At 40.4% G+C, this 24,514-nt stretch overlaps 2 protein-coding genes across 9 annotated transcripts in view; one reads left to right on the forward strand and one right to left on the reverse strand.

Annotated features, from left to right (window-relative positions):
• PPP2R5A (protein phosphatase 2 regulatory subunit B'alpha) overlaps positions 1-2,739 on the forward strand; it is a 47,366-nt gene extending 44,627 nt beyond the window's left edge. The window contains exons 12-13 of the mRNA XM_075749201.1: positions 637-738; positions 1,482-2,739. Coding sequence (XP_075605316.1) covers positions 637-738; positions 1,482-1,614 — 235 coding nt within the window. The 3' untranslated portion in view covers positions 1,615-2,739. The remainder of the gene's footprint in view (positions 1-636; positions 739-1,481) is intronic.
• A 2,063-nt stretch (positions 2,740-4,802) lies between these two features.
• The window catches only part of PACC1 (proton activated chloride channel 1), a 46,681-nt gene continuing 26,969 nt past the window's right edge, over positions 4,803-24,514 (reverse strand). For 4 of the 8 annotated variants that reach the window (XM_075749211.1, XM_075749213.1, XM_075749210.1 and 1 more), the window contains 7 exons: positions 21,382-21,478; positions 19,578-19,787; positions 17,418-17,572; positions 15,771-15,913; positions 9,540-9,684; positions 6,372-6,476; positions 4,803-5,270 (listed from right to left, as the gene is read on the reverse strand). In XM_075749211.1, the coding sequence (XP_075605326.1) occupies positions 5,109-5,270; positions 6,372-6,476; positions 9,540-9,684; positions 15,771-15,913; positions 17,418-17,572; positions 19,578-19,787; positions 21,382-21,421 (960 nt within the window). In that variant the 5' untranslated portion in view covers positions 21,422-21,478 and the 3' untranslated portion in view covers positions 4,803-5,108. Of the gene's footprint in view, positions 5,271-6,371; positions 6,477-9,539; positions 9,685-15,770; positions 15,914-17,417; positions 17,573-19,577; positions 19,788-21,381; positions 21,542-24,514 lie in introns of all 8 variants that reach the window. The other 4 variants (XM_075749207.1, XM_075749209.1, XM_075749208.1 and 1 more) reach the window with 1 other exon arrangement.

The following is a 24,514-nucleotide window of genomic DNA, read 5'->3' on the forward strand; positions in this document are numbered from 1 at the left end:
ATATGAGTGCTTTCACGAAAAGGAGTATGGACAGCCGTGTAAGACACAGCCAGTACTGCTCCAGCTGTTTAGTTTCTTAAAGAAGCTAAGGTACTGGGCACCATTATCTGATGTTCCCCATTCAGTTCCCCAGTAGGGCACAGGCAGTAAAGCTATCTGCTGCCCAGAAATGCTTCTGGCAGAGCTGTCAGGAGCTGTATTAAAGCATGTGCCTCTGGTTCCTCTGCTGCATTCTTTTACCCAGCCTTGAAGCTATTAGGCCAGAAGTTTTATTTTTCTAGCCTCTCATATTTCATTACTCAAACATTACAAAATTGTTGTTAAAACTTGGTGTATTAAATGTCAACATAATTGAATGGCTTTATAGTACAGCCACAGTACTAATAATTATATCCTGTGCAATTACAAGAGTCAGGAATTTAAGGTTAAATAACCATTTCAAAAAACATTAAAAAATATGCATTTTTATTAACATACAGGGGAAATTATAGTAAAGAATTTAGTTTCAGAAACTTGCTGACCTCCCATTAGTATCTTAAATAAGAAGCTCAGAGTCCAAAAAAGAAATCGAACACTTGTTTACTGAAGTTAATTTTGTGGTGAGCAACTCTAATGGTTGTGTTCCTTCTGCTCTAGAACTATCGTGGCACTGGTATATAATGTGCTGAAAACCCTGATGGAAATGAATGGCAAGCTTTTTGATGAACTCACAAGCTCATACAAAGCAGAAAGGCAAAGGTACTGACTTTTCTTCAAAGTGCACATTGATGAATATATAGCCAGAATGTACTGGCTGAAAAGAAACAATGATGTAACTGTTGTGGCTGTGGGGTTCTGTAGTGGAACTGCTCACTGGGGACTTGCTGCTGGGCAGCCCTGGAGTTAAGAGGCACCCACGCAGGGTTGTGGTGGTGGTGTGGCAGGAGCTGAAGCCCCGGGGAGATGGCAGGAAGGCCTCAGCTCGCTGTCCTGCTTGCGCAGAAAGCACTTGCTCTCTGTGAGGTAAAACCGGGCTCAGCTGCTGATGTGAGGGGCTGCCTGGTGATGGTGGCGCAGCTTTAGGTGGTGGTGTCTGGAGAATACTTCGTAGCTCACCTAAAACTTCTCCTATTGTACTAACAGTACTGTTGGAGTAAGAAAAGCAGGGCACAGAGTGTCCTAGGCCAGCTGAGACCATGTGCCAAGTCTCCTTTCAGTCATGGTGCTTTTCTCCCCCAAAGACACTTAGTCCCTTGATTTGTTTACATGTGGTAAGGAACCTCCTTAGAATTGCAGGTGTCTACAGCCGGTGTCTGAGTTTGTTGGAGCAAAGCTACAGTTTTACCACTAACTGTCACCAATTTGTATGCTTGCTTTTTAATAGAGGAAACTATAATTGCCTCTAAAAATAGCTTCCAAGAGGAATTACTAGATGTAAATGAGAGTCATTAAGTAACTGCACTTAAAACACATCTGAAATGGATACTTTTTTTTTTCTACAGAGAGAAAAAGAAAGAGTTGGAACGTGAGGAGTTGTGGAGAAAGCTAGAGGAGTTAAAACTGAAGAAGGCTATGGCAGAAAAGCAGAACAGCACTCACACTGTGCTAAATGCACACAATGCAAGTGCCAAATAAAAGCAGTGACCCCCTCTACTTGGCAGACATACTTTTTTGTACCCTTTTGAAATATATAAGGATTTGCAAAAGAAACCTCATCAGTATAATAGAAACAGCCAATTTTTTCTCTGGCAAATGTAAAGATCTGAATTTAAATACAGCAGTTAAGCGATGTCATTACCACAACATATTGTAAATTTGTCTAATTATTGATATACTGTCACTTCCAATGTTTCATAGAACTGAATTATCATCTTTAATGAGTGAAATAATTATGGGAGTGGTGAGAATTATGACTTGAATTTTTGATTGTGTTGCACATAGGTGGTATAGTTTGCTATGTACATTTTTTTCCTTGTTTTATATGTGCTTTTCACATTGCTGCATACTTTGGTTAAGATGATAGAAAAGGCTTCTAGTTGTGCTGTATTTTCTCAAATAAAACCAAGGTATGTCACCAGTAACTTGAGATATTCAGTATGTGCCCCTTACAGCATTGCAAGGAACTCAGCTATGGTGCTGTCCTTGAATTCCTGATTGGATTCAGATTGAGATTTATATAACACATTAGTAAGAGGCAAAGTAGGGAGAGAAAGTCAGCTTGAAGAGGTGAGGGTGGTCTGTGTGTCTGACCTCCCATGGGGTGAGTGCCTCTACCCCATTCTTGCTGACTCTTGGTCCTTGGGCTCCTTAGAGATTTCCTCCTGCTACAGCTGAGGATGGAGCTTCCTCCAGAGAGCCCATCAATGATGCTCCTCATCAGCCCAAGGACTCCCTGCAGAGTGGTGCAGGTCTCTCAGATACTATCTATCTTATCTTGGATGTGTCTGCTGTTAGTTCTAGCATCTCATAGACGGAAGCATGAGACCAAAATTGGGATGATTTTTTTTGTTGTTGTTGTCAATAGTAAGGAGGGAAGGATGTCAGTAACTAGTTCCTTGTTTTATTTAAAGAAAATGCAGTCTGTTTCTTAAAGGTGGAAAGTTGACAATAGAAGTCTTGTCTGTTTACTTGATCAAGTATTTTTCACATCTTTTATCAGAGTACCATTCCAATCTCTTAAATTGCAGTTGTGTGGAAAACTTTTGTAATGAAAGATCTTTGGGGAATTGAGCAGCATTCAATAAAGTCTTTATGTTTGTATTTAGTGCTGTAATCACATCTTTGTGTTTATAAAGAGCAGGAGAATGAGAATGGCTTTTATGAACAACCTTTTAACTGTACATATGTCTGAATAACCTGGTGGCAAGTGTTAGAGGTGCAGGCTGCTGGGGGTTCATTTTTAGGAGTAGGGTGAGAGGCTTTCTTCTGCTCTGTGGTGGTCAAAGCAGCTGAGGCAGGTGGCCTGGGCTTGTTTTACCTATTGTGAGGTGCTTTTTACTGGTTTTATTCAAGCAGGGTGGGGGGTGGGGGAAGTCTCTACTACCCTGTTTAAGTTGGCTTTATTACACTTTTATTGTGTGTCATTTTTTTGTCTCAGTAGTTGTGTTTCACAGAGGAAAGAGGAATAACTATTGGAAGTGTAAACCACTTCAGGCAGGTTCATCTGATCAAAAAAACCCAGCTGTTAAACAGTGGGGCCCAGCAAGCTCAGGAGGGAGATGACTTTAGTGCTTTTTTTTTAATAGAAAAATACCCCTCCCCCTTTAAGATACAAAATATATTCAGCTGTCCTACAGTCTGAAGGAAATAAATTATACAGACAGTGGGGAATCTAACACTTACCTTGCAGTGGTACAAAGAACAAATTACTGGCAGTTGTAGTTATGACTTGTTCAAAAATTGACAAACATGGACATCAAAAGTAAGTAATAGAAAAGTCACCCTGTAGCTATAAGAGGCCATTTCAAACAAATTGTGCAACACTTGCTATTAGAGTCACTCCTATAAATAGGTATATAAAAGAAAGGTTTCTTGGCTGGAATCAGCAGGCTTGCTCTAGTAACAACATTTCCTTATAAAACAAATTGTGGTAGCTGAGATGTAGCGACTGAAGTTGACTACTATGGGAATTTATTTTTAAAAAAGTACATGAAATACTGAAAAAGAGTGCATCCTTTATTTAACTATTCTTCCTACTTACCCCCAGCACTGGGGCTGTCTTCTACCTTAACTTCTCTGACCTCATTAGCCAAAAAAAAAAACAAACCAAAAAATGCAGTAGAATGCAAATTGTTATTTCTAAATCTTTTTGTAAAATCCAAGAAATAGCTGCTGTATTCTCATTTGTTAAGGGAACACTTGGGTGCAGCAGTAACTGGAAGTGAGTGTTAGGCTGTAACCCCTTCCTGCCTTCCCTTGCCTGGACACAGGAGAACCTGAGTGCTGCTGCTGTGTTTTTCTTATCACAGTGAATTGCTTCTCCCTTATTTAAGGCTGTGTTTGGTCCATGCAGTGCCTTGATTTGTTTTGGAAATCAGCTGGCAGTAGTAAATTGTTCCAAAATGCTGCTTTAGAAAGCAAAAAAAAAAGTTGATTACCACTATATTAATACTGTTCATAGAGGATGGAAGCAGCAAAATATGACTTAGCATGCTCCTTTCCTTGCAGCAGCACCTCTACAAGTCACAGTTGGGCATCTAGACTAATAAGGGACTTAAAAGGAAGGAAAAAAAAAAAGACTACCACAGCACAGTTAGTATGCATTGTCTGTGTAGTACAGAATCACAGTTAAACACCAAGCTGATGAAAGACTATTTTTTCCTACTTCCTTAGCAAAGGGTAAGGGAAAGAGGGATGAGCAACAACCCACAACAGAGTTTGAAATCTGTCACCAGCTCAGCTGCCCAGGTAGCAAGGTGCTGGAGCTTACCTGCAGTTGGACTGATCAGGGACAGGTTTTTGGTTTTCACCTTATCCTCTTGCAGTAATACTCCTGCCTGGACTACCTCCTGTAAAGCTCCAGCCCCATCTGAGAGCAGGTACTTTCAAAGAATGTACACAATAACTTAGTTGAAGTATTTTTTTAATATTAAAGTCACTATACTTTAAATCAAAAATGACATGTAATAGAATTCCAGTGTATTTTGTTTTAACACCTACTTTGGAGAGGGGAGGCCAGACTGTTTTGTTGAGTGCTTTACCTTCCACTAAACGCAGTCAAGGAAGTAACTGCATTTGTTACGGCAGCAGATGCAGGTCACAGCTCATGCAGAAGTTAAATGGTCTCATGTTCTCAGAAGTATTTAAACCCTCTTTTAAAAAAAAAAAAAACAAAAACTAAAACACTACAGTGTTGACTTTCTGAACATTAGTGAATTCTCTCCTTTCCCCGGTCCCCCAGATATTGAGGTAAGCTTGTTAGAGTTGGAATAGAAAAGCATGAGCTTGTTAGACCTGTCCTAGAATTAGCTCCTTTCTGAAGTTCGAAGGCTGTTCTTCCAGCCATGGTTTTTCTAGAAGAAAAACATACCTGTTTCATATCTTTAAGTAAGTGCTGTATTGCTGTTTGAAGTTTATTCCAGTTATTTTCTGTCCCTTCTGCTATGAATAGTTAAAAGGCAGTCTTAGTCTCAACTGATGTGGTTCATTACTTGCTCACTCCTCTTCAGGTGTCTCTTTCGGATTTTGATCATCCACTTAACACTTAACTTTGCAAAGTCTGCTGCCTTAAACAGAGCCAAAAAGATACCACAAAGAAGAGCAATTGTGTTCCAGGGATTTGCTGTGATAATCTGAAAGAGATTGAAAAATGGAATTGTTTGTTACTCACTAAGTATAATATATACAAATGAGGGGAATAATGTTTTTAAACAGAAGCATTCTGCAGTATATTCCTTTATGCTGCAAAGGTGGCCTGTAGTGCCTTCTCCACATACCTGCCTCATACCATGGTTTCCCAGTTCCTTCCATCAGGAAGAAAACATACTGTGCAAGCTGCCAAATTTCTTTTTGACTGTTTTGGGACATAGATTTTTTTTTTTGAGATACAGTTGAACTGTCAATTTTAAGATTATAAATTAAATTTACTATATTATTTAAAGATTTACAAAAGTAAGTAGTCATGTTAAAGATGATCTTCCAGAAGACAAAGCTTAAAGCAGCAACTATGGGAAAGGTTTAACAAGACAGCATTGTAATGCTAAACCAGCTTTTCACAGTGACAACTTTCTGCACACCTACAGCAAGTATTTTGTATTTCTATTTTTAACTACTCTCGAACCAGATATAGTTAAGTTTGTTTATTTTTTGCAGTTCTCCTTGCACTTCTAGGCACAAGGATGACTTCTAGGATCTCAGACCAAGCAGAGCTAGACAGCAATGAAGACAGCTTTGGGACTTGCAGCATATTGATCTAAATTGTAAAGTGCTTTTTGTGCATTTGAATGCAGTACCAAATTCTATTCTAATAAGATAAAAAAATACGCTAGGCTATTTTTATTATTAGGATTTAAGCCTAGGTTTCTTGCTTGTCAATTACGAAATCTTTGAATCAGTTTATCCAAGCACACTTAATGAAGTAAAAAGTTCAGACTGTACCTAAAGCTACACTTTGCTAGAACACAGGGGACATGCACTTTCTTAGCTGCACGCACTTCAAGCTGCAAACAGGATGCAGAGTGTCACCAAGCTATGGACAGGCATTGGGCAGTCTTGACCTCGCGGAATATGCATCACTGGCTATAAGGAAGAGCCTAGACTGAAATTTCAGAAGCAACCTCACTCTTCCTCTGAATTTCTGCTTGGAGTGAGGTAACAGGCATGTGCATGCACACGCAAGCCATGAGTGTGTACAGTCAAACAACAATTCAGAAAGGGACTAGGGTGTTACTCACATCTTGAACAGTCTGTATAAAAGGATCTTTCCATTCAAATACCACAAAAAAGAGCTGGTCACTTCTTAGTTTAGTTCTCTGGTCAATATAGTTAACAACGCTAGTCTGGGGAGAAGAAAAAAAAAAACAAGCATGTGCAGGTTACTTTCTTCAGTGGTGCAATGAGTCATCTGTGCAGCAGAAAAGGCCTGTAAGGTGAAAATGGCAGAACTGGTTAGGGGCTTCCACTTCATCCTTCCTCTACCTGGAACAATAGGCTCCTAAAGTGTGGAAAGGGTGGTTTCCTCCATCTGTCTCATGTTCATATTCTTTTCCTATTTCCCTGCAATACCATTTTCATACTAGTAGCCAGGGTCTTTCTTTTATTACATGGTTTTTCCAAGGGGGGAAATTTAATTTACAAAATTCATTTACTTTGAATAATACAGAATTTGGAGAGTTCTCATGAATGAATGCTAAATTACTTTTTATTTACCAGAGAACTACACAATGGTGGTAGAAAGACTTTTTTTTAAAGCAAGTTGTAGAATAAACTAGAAGATGCCAGCAAGTACAAAATGAAACTGGAAGGGACAGAAGCCTAGATGTTAGCAAGTAAACCCATACTTCCCAGCACTGCCCCTTATCTAGGTTAGCATTTGCAGCTAGCACTGACCAGCAGACAGCTTTAGCACAATCCCACCAGGGTACAGTTTAGGCAACCAGCTGGATGTTACAGCCACATCAATCCATAGTGTTAAGACCCACAATCAGGAAATTAAGTCATCAGGCCTCAGAAAAAAAAAAACAAAAACACATTTACCTTTTAACACCCATCCAACAGGAAACTACATGGGGTTTGTACACAGGCACTACCACCACAGTTTGCACTAAACCCCCTCCCTCCCACCACCACCACCAGACAATGTAAAACGCTCAAGAGCCAGGCAGTTGCCTAGCAGACAAGCACACTGGAGTTACAGCTGAATGCAGAAGGACTTCTCCCTTCTCCAGCCCTCAGAGGAGTATTTGCATCTTGGTGTGTGGAGAAGGGAATACTGCTGCTCTTCCTATGTTAGTTTAGTACTGTAGTAATTAATCCAGCAGCACTGTAACTTCATTTCAGGGTTGTGACAGGACTACTAATATGAAAACAGTGATTCAGCAGACACTGTATGAGAGATCACCTACTACACAAACTTCCTATCATCTACCCTGAATTAGAGATCTTGGAAGTATTTGTGAAGAAACTATCAGTCTTCTCCACCCACCCTGTACTGACTTGATTTTAGGCTGCAAATACATAGAAGCAGAAGCTAGAACACTGTATGTGTCCATTCAGAGCATATGGGAGCTCCACCACCTCCTGTCTTCTGATCAAACACCTTTGCTGCAGACGTACCCTATATATCTACAGCTCCTTTAATTATTGCAGCATACCATCACCCCAACTACACTGAGTCAAGAAAACTGCACACCAGGAAAGAAACAGTACACAAAGCAAAATGAAGGCAATGGGAAAGGAAGAAAAGACAAAGTGATGACTACTGGCCTAGTTAGCAGACTGACTGCGCTATTTGACCTAATACTTGTATCCATCTTTCCTGTATGCTGTCTCCCAGTTTTAGAATTAAAAGGCTAACGGACTTCCGTATGCAATTTGAGCAGATGTCATACTGTCAAACAAAGCAAGTGCGATTTATGTCTGAGCTATTTCAGCTTCTACTGTATTCTTAATAGGGATCTGAAACCCAAAATTCACATTTGTACCAATTCCTATTTCCTAGGTTTTATTTAAAAAACCCAAACCATCCCACAAACCCAAGAAAACTAGCACAATGTTCACCTAACTAGATGATCAGAGAATCCATAACTGCTAGGCTAAATGGATGCTGATAGTCACAAAAAGCTCAGCTTTTTCTGAGTTAGCCTTTTGTTTCTGCTTTGTGACACATTAGACTTGGGCACAAAAAGGAGGACTTTTAAAAACTCTACACTAGGTAAGTGATACAGAGCTGTAAGTGATGAAGGGCAGACAGACATCTGCTGTTAACGCTTACATGGCAGCACCAACTGGTGCCTCCTTTCCTCTCCTCTCAACTAAGGCACTAGTTTGGGACTTGCATGACTTTGGGCTTTGCCTCCTGTCCTCCTCCAGTGGAGTAAGAGGGCACTCACCTTAGTCACAGCTCTGCTCTTCCCTTCAGGCTTTGCCACATAAGGCCCTAACTGTGCAAATTAAAGATGCAGAATCTTCAGTTTGTCTTTCATTTCAACCTCCCCAAATAGTGTACCACAGACTAAGAGACAGTGTTGTCTCTGAAACACATGCTCTCTGAAAAGGACTGCTCTTACAATTCTGATTTCTCATCACCAATGAGACTCTTTCTCCCCAGCCAACACTGGGAACAAGATAAACTCCAAACACAATTAGTCTCCTGTCCGTTAGTATGAACGGATCAGGAATGAAAGTCAAACTCATTTCATCTCTAGCTAAGTTTGCATCTTCCACCTGCATATTTTCTAGTTTTAAATGATGCAAGAAGTTAAGTTACTCCATGTTTCCAAGGATATTCAACAGCTAAAAATCCCAAAGCCAAACAAAAAGCAGACATGAGAATGCTACAAAGGATACAAGGCTTATGTTTACCTGTTCATCCTAACATCAGCCCTTGTGGTAACCTAAACCATACCTCTTTCCAATACTAGCCATTATTTAGATAATTCCTTCGGCAATTGTCCCCCTTGACTGAACTAAGGGTAGCTGTGTTAATATTTCTGTGTGGGTCTCTTCAGGCCCTTAACCTCAGGCTACAGCTGTCCCTTAGAACACACTCAAGGCCTGGGTTTTCCTGAGATGTGTCACAAGGCCACACCAACAGCTGTGCACATAAAGACATTTACGCTTTTACAGAACCTCTCCATGCCAAGAGAGAATGCAAGTAACTGTATAGCCAAAACTGCTCAGTGACAAGTGGTGTAACGGATGCAGTGAAACAAAAGACAAGCTCCTGATGTTTCAATTACTTAACTAACACACTCACCCTCCTTCTACCTCATACTGCCATTTGCCCCAACTGGTTATGTTGGCCAGTTATTAAAACCATGGCAGTAACTAGTTCTTAATAAACTAAGAGGTCCTAAAAAAAAAAAACTCTTCCTGAGGATTTCTTTAAAATTCATTTTTACCTCTTGTTTGAATTCAACAGTCTCACTACCATCTTCTTCTTTTGTTTTCACCAAGGACATCTTGACCCAAGTTCGAAAGCCTCCGGAAAACTTCCAGCTGGAGTATGAACTTTCACAATCCTTCATGAATTCTGCTTTTTCTGGACTAAAGGAAAAAGACCGTTACCTTACTGACCAAACTCATGAGCAGTATCTGACCACTGTAGGCAGGAGAATATCAGACCTACAGGCACTTCAAAATGTGTTCACAATCCCTTTTATGTTTCAACTGCTAAAATCCAGCATACCTGAAACATTGTGAGTTGTCATGCTTTGATTAATAGTAGCGCTTGCACTCGTGTTCTTAACCGCAGAAGACTTACCTGGTGCCCTACCACCTGAGTTCTGCCTGCCCCTAGGGATTGTTCTACTTTACAGGTGAGCTTCATCCTGCTCATCTGTCATCTCTGGAACAGAAAGGAGTAGAGCCAGGACCCCAGAAAACAACTCGCCACAATATCAGGAAGCACGAGATGGAAGGAACAGCCCACAGGCAGGGCAGGCTGCTTCACTCCATTTCTGAGACACAAATGATTTTGTTGCAATGCAGGCATACTTAAAATGCTTTGAAATTTACATTTGGTGTATTCCTATTATTTTGGGAACACCATACCTTTGGTGTAAGGCTCCCATCTGCAATAACATACCTGTTTTCCCAATATGCCATCCAGATATTTGTAACCCCAGAACACCAGGATTGCTTTGTGTATTTTTTTTTTTTAATACTGTGACTGTAAGACATTTTAAGGCTTCCAATACCCCTCATGCTGCAAGTAGTAAAGAGGCAGCTCTAAGGCATACCTGGTCACCATCCTGTCTCTATCAACTGCAGTGTATTAACTGTGCTATTTACTTAGAGCTCCTCAGAACTGTGATTTTAGCCACTTTCACATCATCTCTATGAAGTAAGTCTGGCCCTGCAGCTGCTTTTTCAGCAAGGTTTCATTTGAGATTAAAGGGTAAACCACTGTGATGAATCATGAATCGTTAAAGCACAGATTGCTGATTTTTACTGAAGATAGATTTCAGGTTGCAGAGATGTGTGTGCTGGTCCTTGAGACAAGGGAAAGGATTTTGACTCAGACTAAATCCATCTTCCTAAGTGAAGAGAAAGAGTGTATTTTGCTCATGCGGCAAAGGGTGCGCATGGCTAGGTCTACTGGGAGATCAAGGTATTTTGGTCTTTCAAGGTAAGATGCAGAGAAGTGAGGAAGAAAAGCAGAGCTGAAGAAGGAAGCTCTCATCCTAAAGAACAGACCAATCAGGAAGACATGTCCTGTACCAGCACTGGAGTGGATTTGCACTTTTTTTGTCATTTTCCTTAGTTTTCAGAACTAGGGCTCCTTCCTGCAAACCAAGATGTCTTGTCTACAAAGCAGCAAGAGCATGGACTGATAAGAAGAGTGTCATGCTGATGGCTACTCTGTACTATGCTGCCCGCTCAGGCTTAGTAGAGGAACATGCACACATTCATAGGAAAGCAAAATCTAGCAAAGCCATTGCTCTCAAGTCAGGGCTTCAGGTGATGGGCTCAAACACAGAAGTCCATTGTGGATACAAACAGAAAAAAAGAGAAGCATTTCTGGAAAGAAAAACTAATATACTTTGCCCATCAAGACAGATGATGTTCCAAGAGTGTTTTAGCAGGCTAGGAATATCTTTAAGGATTTGTGACATTAGCAGCTTATTTAGTGATCCCAACAGGATGGCAGTGCACCTCTCTAACCCTCACAAGGAAGACATGGAGCAAAGCATCACAAGCCCACTGCCTGACTGCTCCTCACCATACAAACCAAATGACATGGGGAGACCTAATCTGATGAGGATTCCCCCCTTCGGTAAGCGGGTACAGCAGCAGCTGATGGGACAGTACAGAAGAGCACAGTGCTTTGCCACTCAGAGGAGCATACATAATTAGCACTCTGCCAGCCAGTCACATGCCTAATGCATGACTAAATACAGCGTCCTAGAAAAGCTTTCCAAACCAATATGGAAAATTGAGGCTGGAAGTTATGACACAGAGCTGAACATTACAGCCACAACTTACATGGTGAGCAGACAGTAGTAGTATACTTTGCTTTCGACAGTAATTGTAGGCTTGAAAGATTAATAATATCTTAGGAGAAGTGATCTGAGAAGGCATGATCTCCTTGCATGTGCCCATAATCCAGACCACTGCCACAGAGTTGGTGGGGGCAGGGGAGCAGAGTTAAGAGGCACAAGTGATAGTAGAGTGCAAATAACACACAGCTTGAAAAAAATCACACACAACTAAGAACACAAGGCAGGCAAGGGATTTTAATCTGAAGAACAATTCTCCAGACAGTTTCTTTTAATTCTCTCTTCACCCCAACCAACCTGCAAAGGCAGCACTTTTTTTTTTCCTGGTCAGTAAGTTTCTACCTATTACACTGTCCTTTACATGTATGGTAAGATTCCTGGAATACTGTCCACCAGGCTCTCCCAAGATATTAATGGTACCTCAAGACCCTGCAGAAATTCCTACATTACAGCAGAGAAAGAAAAGTGCAAGAGGCCACTCTCACTCAGGTGAACTACAAAGCCAGCACTTTCTGGTAGCCACAGACTGATCAACATCAGACCACGAGAGACTCTATTTGTCCCAACTGTGGCTGTCACTAACCTATGTCTGGACTGGGCTATAGCTCTGCAGTGGATCATTCCAACACGGATCTCTATGGACCAACCCACAAGAGCCAGAGGCAGCTTAGGATGTCCCACCAGCAATTCCAACACAACAGCAAGCACCAAAACCACAGATGGGTCAAACCCAATTTGCGTTTATTGCTTTTGCTTTCCCCCTAGACTGGGAAACTCAGACAGCTATGGGATCTAATAAAGGGTCAGATGGCACAGTACCAAAAGTCTCAACCCTTCTATGGTTTAATTTATTTCTCTGCACACAGCAATCCAGACCAGAGACAGGAACATGGAGTGCTGTTTAGACCCTAAAATAATCTCTGACCTGTTCAGACTGGTATTCATCATCTCACATGACCATAAGTTATTTTACATGCTATGCTAACAATAGTTTGTCAGTAACATGTTCAGAGGATTTTCTTCTTAAACCCATGTATTATACTAATGACAGTTCAGGAAAGGAACTTGTATTTTTAGCTACACTTTTTCTGGCAATTTGCAAGGGTTTCATTATTTCCTTCCCTTCAATTAATATGGTAACAGACAGCAGCTGCCACTGTCTAAAAAAAAAAAAGAAAAAACCAGCAGCAGTATCCATCCAACTCGCAGGCCAACAATAGCATACAGTTCAGCAGTGTTCTGTGAAGGCCAGAACAAAACTAGCAAGCAGTGCCAGTTTCATGTAGTCTGTCAATCCAATTTTAAACAGAAGAGCTGCAGAGAATAAAACCCTTGACAGAAACAACTGGACCTTACTTGAGTCCTCACCACTTGCTATGTCTCAAAAAACCCTTAAAGACACATATCTAGATGCCATTTTTATTATTGCTTATGGCTGATGCTTGCGGCAGCCTCCACTGATAGGTTTATTGCTATTTGAAGCAGAAGGGAACTGTACATAATACTGTCTACACAGAAACTGTGGTGTAGATACAGAAGGATTCTTCTCATCAATTTCAAGGAGTTTTGGATTGTGATTTAAGATGATGAAATACCCTACAAATATTTTACAGCAGTCTGCCTGCCCAGCCCAACCTACACTGTTTGCAGGCATGGGGGAAAAAAATGGTAAAGGTAATTATGATATGTTGTGAGTTTTAGCATATATCTTTTATAACACTTTACATGAATTGCTGTTCACAATGCTAATAATATGCTCTCATAACCAGCAAGTGAAACACTTTGTCAGGAAGAGTAGTTAATAGCCAGTAATTGAAGTTTTTAGAGGCTGTATGGAAGGACACACAACAGATATCTTAGTCCAGGCTTCCCAGCAACTAAATTTAGCATCTGCTCATGAACCAGAAATCACTTCTATTTTCTCTTCTGCTGGATGTTGGACAGAACGAGTACATTCAGCATATGGATGTGGTTTCATATGCACTTCATAGTCAGGAGAAAACAAAAACTTTCAACCTGCCCTGAGCCTGTTCAGTTCATGCCCTGGGATGCCAGGACAGCAATACACACTACTGAGCAAGACAAGCCATACAATTTGTACCAAGCTTTAGAAGATGCTGTAAGAGACACTACTGGCCTCTTGCACACAACTGGTTCTCTTAGTGTATTTCACCTAGACAGGTGGATCATTTACTACTAAGTTTAAAGGCCTACATACCTTTTGCCAATTCTACTGTTACCTGGGCTAGTTCAAAACCAGTTTTAACTCACATTCCTGCTACCTGCACAAAGGATGCATCCCCAGATAGACACCACCATTTCACTTTGCTCCAAACATAAGCCAGGCTCAGCCTTCAGTCTCCAGCTTCAGTTCCGGTGCCTTCCAACACCAAGACAAGGCAGCTTGTCTAGGAAGAAAGAGACACTTCCCCATCTCTTTGGGGATCAATTCTGCCATCTACCCAGTTTGACCTGGCAAACCTGGAGGCAGCAGGTTGTGATCCACGTTTCTCCCAGGCACCTTACAGATGATTGTTACCGATTCACCTACACTGGCACAGACACGGCCTTCAAGCTAGGACCTTTGCAATACTACTTCTTGTTGCTTTGCTCACCTAACCCACCTTCTCACAACACGTGGCACAAGCATTTGTGACAGCAGCATGCAGACTTGCACCCTGCTTGTGGAAATACTGCCAGCTTAAGTAGGACATACGTTTTAACTTGGGCAGAAATAGCTCTGTAAAATCGCTTATCTGCGAATTGATACAATAGGAACAGAAACATGGCTTCCAAGACTTGAGTACGCATAGACCAAGTCGTGTCTTAGTAAGTTGGCTCATTCTGCAAACAGACAGGAACCAGATGCAACACAACTGCTCCTCCTGCTCCGTTTCACAGGGGGTGGTCTCTGTGCTTGTGTCTTGAAATACACAACAGCTGCACACCTTGCTGGAATCGGTCCTGCTGTACATACAGCTAACTGTGGCATGAGTCACAAAAACTGAGAAAATCAACACAGAAGGAACGAGTAGCACCTTCTGCATCACTACTCTTAACTGGTATTTTCTCACCCTAAAATACCAATGCCTAAAATATCAGAACATTGGCATTTTGTGAGGTGTTTTAGTACAATTACAGAAAGTACTTAATGACTTGAGATCTCTCGTTCACTGAAGTAGAAATTCTTTGTAAAAAGCAAATTAAGATAATTGGTCTTTGGCCAGAGATACTGTGAGTGAACATTTTTAGTCTTCACTATCTGAAAAGCACCAGTATGATCGTGTCCAAGCCTTCAAGAATGCTTCGTTAGGATAAAAATCTGTTCTTTCTCTTCTTCTCCCTCACCTGATTTTGTTCTCCATATGCCCTTTACCCTTTATCCCTTTTTCACTCTGCATTTGACCATTAGCAAATTAAAGCTTTCTATTAGGTCTCACTGTGACTGTCTCTTGTCTAGCTTTTAATCTGGATCACAGAGAAAAGGACTTGAATTTAAATAAAAACAACTAAACAATTAAGTATGGAATTTATTCTCACAAGGTGGGAAAAAGGGTAGGGTTTTCAAGAAAGTTCAAGACAGGATTAATTCCACTCCTACTAAAGTTAGAAGAGGGTTGATCAGTCACTCCAATGGCACCAATGTCAAACTAATACAAAGCAATTTTGAAAACCATCTATGACATTACAGCATTCTGTAGAATCTCACATAAAGTAATACAACAAAAATCACAACAAATCAATCCTAGGGATCTGATCTTTATAGTAATTGCAAAAAAAAAAAATCACAGAAACATTAGTGTTCTCAGTGGTCTGGCACACAGCCCAGGACAGCACACTTCCTGATCACCCTTTAGCAGCAGACAGTGGTAAGTCAGCATAAACTTCAGGCTTTTAGTAAGTGCAGCAACAAATGGCTGAAACATAGCTGAAGGGTAGGTTTTTGTCACTGAAAAATTCCTCAATTCATTTTCTGAAAAGCAAGTTTAGAAATCTAAGACATGAAAGAGTATCAACATAAACCAAATGTTAAAAAAATTATAAAAGCCTATCTGATTTTTACTAAAAAAGCCATACATGCACTAGTATTGACAGCACGTTCAAAGCAGTTAGACTCATCCCTTTACATACCTGTTGATGAACTCTTCAAAAGAGGAAAAGAGAAGGTAGTCAATGGCACTAAAATCTTGGTCTGTTTCATTTAAATGAAACTGCAAAAACACCAGTTCCTTTTTCTTCACATCACGAGGGCCTTGAACAACCAAAGCATACTTCTGTAAGCAAACAGAAAGATGGTGAGAGTAGCAGACGAATCCTCATTTCCTGTTCATGAATTTGCCATCTGTCACTAATACTCTATAGAAGTTTAATACACACCAAGACTTTCTTGGCTGTTACAAAGTATATGCCTGTTAAAATATCTAACAAGAATGCCAACTGAATCCCTCCTTTTAGTTTAAAATTAAGTATTGATGTAAAGACTTAGTGTTTTTCTCAGAAATCTGATTTAGTTCTACCATAGTCCTTTGGGTTCATGTGGAATTACCAGTCAAGGCCCTGCAGCCTGCCTTCTGCAGAAGGTACGTCAAAACTAGTTTGAGCATTAAAGTCTAGGAACTTTAAGCTCTTGGCATGAAACAAGCTAATTTGGAGTCTGTTGTGGACAACATGAGTCTTAACCTTGAGAAAGAAGAACAGCTTCACAGCCCCCAGCACCTCCAGTAAGCTGCTGAAAGGCAAAAGAAAGATAAAAACCACAAAAACGCTAGCAGGCACAATACAACTTAAAGTAGTGCAGGCATTATATTGAACAGCAAGCTGCTGCCTGCAAAAGGACTTGGCCAATTTGAACAGGGCTCTACATGGTTCAGAGGTCTCTGTCTCAGTGCCTCTCCATTCAACTGGGACTAGAGCCTCTTGGATCAGCAAGCTTCTAAATGAATCTACCATGCAACATAAAATGTGGGTTCTTAGTTTGTTAAAACACACAAAAAGCATATTAGTGGCAGAAATTAAACTAGACTTGCACCTAGAATATTACTTTCAAACATACTAAGGAGCTGCTTCCCAGAAAGAAGTGGTGACTAGGCAAAAGGCAAAACATGAAAGAAAAAAGCTGACCAAAGGGGTCCCCAGGTAGTTTGTTTGTTCATGTTTAGTTTCCTTAAAAACAATCTGAGCAATCACTTCAGATACATAGTTACTACTTTATTTTGTGAACATTTATTTATACAGAAGCTAGGTTCCCTTCATTTTTAAGGGCAATTTAAGACAGACTCACTCAATGTACCCATCTTATTAGCTCACAGCATTTCAGTGTAATGAAACACTTGGTGCCCAGTTAAGATTTTTCCAAGTATGACAAAAATAGTATGTAATTCCCAGCAAACATACAAAAAGAGATAGCTATCCTGCTTTAATGGAATAACTGCTACTGCTTTCAGTCAAAGCTAGGTTTACTGTATCAAGGAGTATGCTTGCCAGTTCATTTAGCAGAAGAATGAAGCAACAGTTTCATTGTGAAAAATTACTTATTTTGTCCCATTCACGTTTTCATGCTGCACACACCCACATGACAGCTGATCATCCATAACACATATACATAGTGACTGCGGTCTTTTACATTTCTAAAAAGAAAAAGGACAGATGGCTTAAAAAACCAAAACAACCTAGAAGCAAGGATTTTTTGCAGCATTTACTAGATATTTTTTACTTTCAAATACCATTACGAGCAGAAAATCCCCACTGAATAAGTTTGCTCAATTATATTATTATTACCATAGTTTGATTAGTAAAAGGATCTGTGTAGTTGATTCTCTGAGTGGTGCACTCTATGTCTCCTGGCTGACCTGGATTTATCAGAGGCGGAATGTGATCATAGTAATGATGCTTGCAGCTAAGCAGCCGAGCCTTGCCCGGATAAAAGGCAATACCTGTTTTGGGAGGGAAAACAAACAAAACATTGAAGAGAGCCTATTTCTTTCTCAAGTGTATACATTTTCATCCTGGGATTTAATCCCACAGTATACTGAGCTATCCTCAAGATCCAGCAAAACAATCAAATTAAAAACACACACTTCAGCATTTTTCTGGAGCAGGACAAGAGTGCCAGCTGCATCAGGACAGAATCTCCGCAATATGTTAAATACATCAAGGTTCCTGTTCTGTTACAATTCAAGGCTCACAGAAGTTACAAAGTTTCCCTAGTCTTCCCACAAGCCAGCAGTTAATCCATCAGTCCCTCTGGCCCTGAGTGAGAAGAACGTGTAAAGTTAGGAGTCAAGTGGGACGTGTAGAGCTTCAGCACATGCATGTTTTCAGATGTCATCATTTAACATGTCAAATTTTAATTGAAAATAACGTACATACAATACATGACAGATCAAAGATCACTGGCTGATGCTCTTCAGAACATCTAGCATCTTCTGTTCACTGAACACATCACACAAAAAAATAAAAACCATCAAGCAAGTACTAACTGTTACCATCCCTAATTACTTATATCACTAGGCAGGCAGGCTATTACTTCACCTGTATGGAAATTCATGTGTATTATAAATCTATGGTTTCAGACCAACAGCATGCATTAAAAAACCAGTCACTTCAGTTGTAGAAGGCTAGTAAATTAAAAGCCCAAACCTCAAAATCAGTTTACACCACACATGCCACATTTAGTATGGAAACAAACTTGCATGAAGATAATCTAGACCAATTATCAACACAAGTATTGTTTGAGTTATTAGATATGATTAACTCTCACAACCAAGATGACCTGTCTGCCAAAATGCAAGATATCAAAGCAGCCAGCATATATCAGTCTAAAAATGCTTTATCCCTTTCTTCAGTGCTCCATGCTTGCAACTTGCCATCTCATCACTTGCACAGAGTGATGAAGTAAAAGGCTACAGTAATTTAGGTTCTCTGATCTAGCAGGGATCCCCGACAATACTTTTGTATTTATGTCTGTTGCTCTGCTTCTTTAAATGACATTTTCTTCCAGTTGCTGTACTAAAAGCTCACATAAAAAAAACAACCCTGCTCTTACAGTCAGATCCACATGGTTCAAACACAAGGACCTACTTACAGAGCTGAGCCTAACTGACCATACAAAAAACACCTACAGGAATATGGCATCAACTTGAAACGCTCACCTTTCAGCCACAATTACTGCTTATTTGTAAAGTGTGGTAACACTTCAAACAAAAGTGTTATTTTTAAATTGAAAGCTGACATACAACTGTTTGAGCAACCATAGCTCTATTTATGAGTGGCTACTGGATAACTTGAAAGAATAATGATGGAACTCACTATTCAAAAATGCTTCTGTGGAGTAATCCCTCCTGCAAACTGCAACAAAGTTTCCTGATGTCACACCACATTTTTATGCCAACATTGTTCCCTGCAGTCACATCACATTTTCATTGCCTACTGATGTAATACCAAGTTGTAAACAATGTAGAACAGAAGCAGAAAGTGGCATTGTGGTTATTTTGTGGTTGGTTTAAGAAATTCACCTTCTTTACTGTCAACAGCATCTCATTGTCCAGTGCAGCACTGATGTCCTGATACACATCCTATGTGCTACCTTTTTGAATGATACAGTTTGGGGAATATTTCCATAAGGAATTATCTTCTTTCTCTAAAAGAGGGTCCATTCTAAAGTCTGCAAACTAGAGTCTGCAAACATACCTTATCTTTCAAATGTTGCACGACACTCTGCAGCTACTGTCATTCTTGACATATTGGCATGAAAGCTCCCAAATCTCCCCAAAAATATTAATACTTCCATGCAAAGTCAGCACAACATAGATTAAAAAAAGAGCAAGTGAAAGACCTGGGTCAAAGCATTATATGCACTCTGGGCCCGGGACAATCAACACCAAAAATGTAAAAAGAATGAACAATGACTTAACCCATTTTGTTTGTTACCACTCTTACCAGGTGCATCATACAAGGACACTTCCTTGTAAGAGACAGACATCACTGGGTGCTTGAGCTTTTCTCTGAAGTCACTGATGGTTTGGTAAACAAGGAACACAGCTACAGCCATGAGCAGCAGATAAATAAACAGGAGAATTACTGAAAAGACATTCTTTAGGCAGGTCTTGCTGAAGCGCAAAGAAGGGGCAGTGGTACCCAGTTCACTATCTGGAACCAAACAGAACATAGATTAGGACTTTAAAACACAAATATTTGAGCTGATTTTATGTAGTGTTCCTTTAAAGATCAATCACTTAGAGGAAAGTAAGCCCCAAATTCAGCTTGATTAAAAAAACCCAAACCACAACTATAGCTGGTTTTGATGAGCTGCTTCCTTCTCAAGCATGAGGCAATCATCTAGAGATTGTGCCTCTTTTTCACATGTTGAATTTGGCACTCTGCTTAAGGACATGGGAGGCAGGAAACAAGGTTTATTTTCAAGAAGGACAACTCAGAAACAATGTTCAAAGTTCACAAGAAAAAAAAGCCTGTTGACAGTCAAGCTCTCCTCCTGGAAGAACAACTCCTTTCCCCCTTCCCAGTGTGAACCAATTCTTCTACACTCAGCATTATGCATCAGACAGATTTAATATTCTAATTCTCTTGCACAGCTACCTGCATTGCATCTCCACTATGGTAGAAGTCACTATATATTTGTTACCCTGTCATTTTTGGACTCTAGTTCGTAACTCCTTGTGTATACCAAAAAGTTTCACCAAAACATTCTCCCAATTACAGCTAGAAGACCGACCCAATTCTTTCACAGTATCCTTGCCTTCAAAGCTCATTCTCTGAAGATCTTCACCCTGGTCTCACTCATACAGAGACACTGCCTTCCCCGTACTACTTGCATTCACCATTCCTTCTGGCAATACTTGTAAGAAAAGGGTTCACGTACTCTTGAGTTACTTGTCATGTTTTGAGTGTGAGTGATATATAGCTGAACACACAAAAGGAGCATTAAACCCCAACATATGAAAGGAGGTAAGTAGACATATTTCACACTGTTTTTTCTGTGTGGGGTAATCTAACAAGACAGGCCCTCTCAGGCCATGCCACAATCTGCCTTTCAACTAGAATAGTATGATTTCATGTTTGTTCCTTACCACAGCAAACACTAGCCTTTTAGTAAATCCTATTGAACACATAACCTCTTACAAAGGTCCATGGTCACTGTTCCAAGTTCACTGCCAGGAGATGGCAGTCTAGAAACTTAGGACATTGATATGCATAAAATTGCACTATTGAAAAAAGGTGTGTCTTGAACAGCTGCAAAGCATTTAGACGATACTTATTTCAGGTTTGCTCACCTTAATGCCTACACCTGAGCTGCAATAAGCCCACTTAACACTGCCCTGCACCTTCCCAAAGCAGGTCTGAACAGTCTAACTGAAATGTGGTTAAAAGCACATCTGTTCAATATTGCACCAGATGTAAATCTGGCACAGACTTTGCTTGCCATGCACTGCCATCACTGACACTGAAACCCAGGTAAGATACAACGTAAAGGAAGATGACATACTAAGCTATCTCAGAACCAGATGTGCTGAATCTTCTTTGATTGAGCACAGTTCATGACAAATTTTCTCACCACAATCCTTGTAAAAACTCTTGGCTTTCCACCAGCACTTATTCCTTAAAATAAGTAATTTAACATTTTGTTTGTCTTCAGAAGTGCAATAAAAACCCCCAACCAAACCCCCACACAGAAACAGCTTACCAGGCACTTAAAATTGGTAATTTCTGGGTCAAAAGTTCTCACCAGGTAAAATAACAGAGCTGGAATCTTCATGAACTTTCATCTCTCCTTCTCTCTCATCTGTTGGGTTTTCAGATACTCGCTCCACATCTTCACTCAGCTGTGTAGTTGAAACAGTAGTTCAATTTCCAAACATGCTCTCAACTTGCAATTGCTGGAATTTCTATGGTATCGATAAAAGAGGCTCCAGCTAACCAAACACACAAAACCATGCCCCCAGTCCAAAAGCACCCAACACTGGTTCCACTCATTCACAAGATAACAGCCACATTTATGAAGACCTACAGCTAAAAATTAAGTGACTTGCATGCTGCAAAAAAAAGAAAAAGATGGCACGTAAATATAACCTACTTCTACCTTGCTGCTTCAACAATAACATCACCTTTTCTTTCAAGATCAAAGTAATTGTTTCCCTGGCAGCTTCAGCCCACTTTAAACCCCCAATTAGGGAAATGCCCTCTGAAATAAGCAGGAACTTTGTTCTGTCAGTCAAGAACATATTTTTAGGCATAAACAAACCACAGCACATACCAGCAAACAGAGCATTAGTGCTTCTTAATAAAGAGGTGCATAAAGGGCAAGTTGCATTTTGACAGGTATTAGGGCAAGTAGCTCAAATGCAGTCTCAGCCACACAGGTAGGTGGGTCATTACAAGACTACAGTCAAACATCTCTACATTTTTGGTACTTATTTGAGCTCACTGTACATATTATTATATATTAGTGGTTATGCAACCAATTAGTCTTCCAGTGTTTCCAAAACAGCAGAGACCAGATGTTTTCTTGTTTTGCTATTCAGAACTCCAGGCCCAAACTGCCAAGACACTTCTGTCAAAGTCAGAAGCTTGTCACATCAGATAGGTATCACATGAGATCGTGAAGCATTAGACTTTTATATATATATATATATATATAAAGTCTAATTTCCTCTACGTTTTCCAAATTTCTTTCGTGGCAGGAACTGACATAGAAATTAAGCAAACCGGGGAGTAAGCTTACAGCACATCACGTGTTGCACCGTAACTGTCCAAGCTAAACACTCAGCGTCACCTATGTAATTAGGTAAGGAAGATTGGGTTTGTTCCTATTCCAAGGAACATGGGGGCACAGTTAATGCAGCAGCCATACCGAATGGTATTAAACTTTACACCCTGAATTCACCCAACAGTAACATGCATGTATCCATAAGGAAGTGCTTTTATTTCATTCAACTTTAATTCAGTATTGAAATCATCATTATACCATTATTTGCACTTATTAGGAAAGAGTGCACTCATTTTACGTCTAAGTCTGACGTAACGTCTCCATCACCTCCTGCTATATTTGTATTCACTACCACCACGCAAAGCAAGTTGAAAGCAGTTACCCAGTTGTTTTTAAATGCTTTGCACGTAAAGCACGATTTCCCATGGTGTGAACAGGTAACTAATGAACTAAACATTGCATTTGCAGGAGACTTACCAGGGTCCAACTGAAGATATTTTACGAAGATAATTAGAAAAAAAAAGGGAAATTATCACTCTGCTCCTTTTTGTAGAAACATACCAGTTCTGTTTGTTTACCTGACCCAAAATAAGCTATTCTGACACAAGAAGAGTCTTCACTGAAATTCTTGTACTAGTTAAGCTAAATCAGCTAAGAAGCCAGTTCAAATTATACTCATGCAAATTTCTTATACCAGAGCTGATCCAAAAAGTTTGACATAAGGTACAAACTCACTGCAGTTTCTCAGCTGACTCGCACACCTATCTGGTTCAGCCAGGGTTCCCTGGATACAGGCACCTCATCGACAGAGGTTATGTAGAAGATAAGTGAGTTCTATTCCTGATAGCAAGGAGATCCCAACACAAATTTAAACAAGAGCACAATATGCAACATTTCGTATCCTCCCAAGAGGACCTACAGTGAGTCTTCAACACATAGGAGAAAAGAAAAAAAACTCAGAAGATGTAACCTTTCAGCATTCCTTAGAAACAAAAACAAAACCCCAAACAATACGGGAATATGTTTTATTATGTCTGCTCACAAGGCAGTTTCATAAGCTTTTCACACATAAAACCAGTGAAGGACAGCTAGTCAAAAGCAGGAGTGCTAACATTGCCTCAGGTGCAGTGAGTAGGTTGAGCTGATGTGTAAGACCCCCTAAAACCAATTAATTCCACTGCAAATGTGAACACCTGACTTACAAGAGGTGAAGTAGCACAAATCCTCTGGAGCCACCAAAAGCCTAGCACTGCTCATAGCTCAGCCACTGTGTTCTGAGTGTACAGCACGCGGCACACTGACTCTACAAGGCAGAGCAGCACAGGCTTACAAACCCAACAACTCACAGACATACTGAGCTACAGCCTCCTAATGACTGGGAGGCCAGCACAGCATTACTGCATTACAGCCAATTCTAGTTTCACACTTGACAGAATCCCCAAATCAAGGCAAGTGACAACAGTAAGCCTAGCGTACGCCAATGGTGTTCGCCCTCACAGACCAGCTCTTCCTGCATGTTATTTTTGATAAAAGAGGTGAATGAAACATGGTGCTAATGCAGAAGGAACACAAACTTGCAGGGCGGTTAAGCTTGCAATAGGATAAGATATCAAGAGCAGGAAGGGCATGAAACAGACTTTTGTTCAGCATTCCTCTGGGCTTGGCATGGACAGCTAAGTGAGAAATAACTGCAGGAGCTGGTCCATGACCCAGTAGTTCCTTTTCAGTCCTGCACACAGAAAAGCACTGGACAAACAGAAGCTCAGAAGAGGCAATTCCAGACATTTCAGCATCCCTGCTAGGAGCAGGGCCATCACAGACTGCCCCAGGTGCCAGAGAAGGGATTGAAACATAGCCATTGCAGTCACACACCGTCTAGACTTGTGCCACAGAGCTTGGGACACGGAACAGCGTCAGTAGTGGCTGATACATAAGGTGGAAGTGTAATGTGCATAGTCCAGTCCATTCTTCAGGCATCAAGGCAACTTCATTAACTCTCTCAAGTACCTCCCCTACATACAAGCTCTTACATGAGTTAATTTTATCCCGATAATCATGGGATAAAACACTCTTAAATAAGGGGAACTTGTCCATACAGGCCTTTTGCTGACCCACTGATTCACCACCTTCCGATGCCTTCTAGCCAGGCACA

This window comes from Balearica regulorum, chromosome 3 (genome assembly GCF_011004875.1).
Source record: "Balearica regulorum gibbericeps isolate bBalReg1 chromosome 3, bBalReg1.pri, whole genome shotgun sequence".
NCBI lineage: Eukaryota > Metazoa > Chordata > Aves > Gruiformes > Gruidae > Balearica > Balearica regulorum.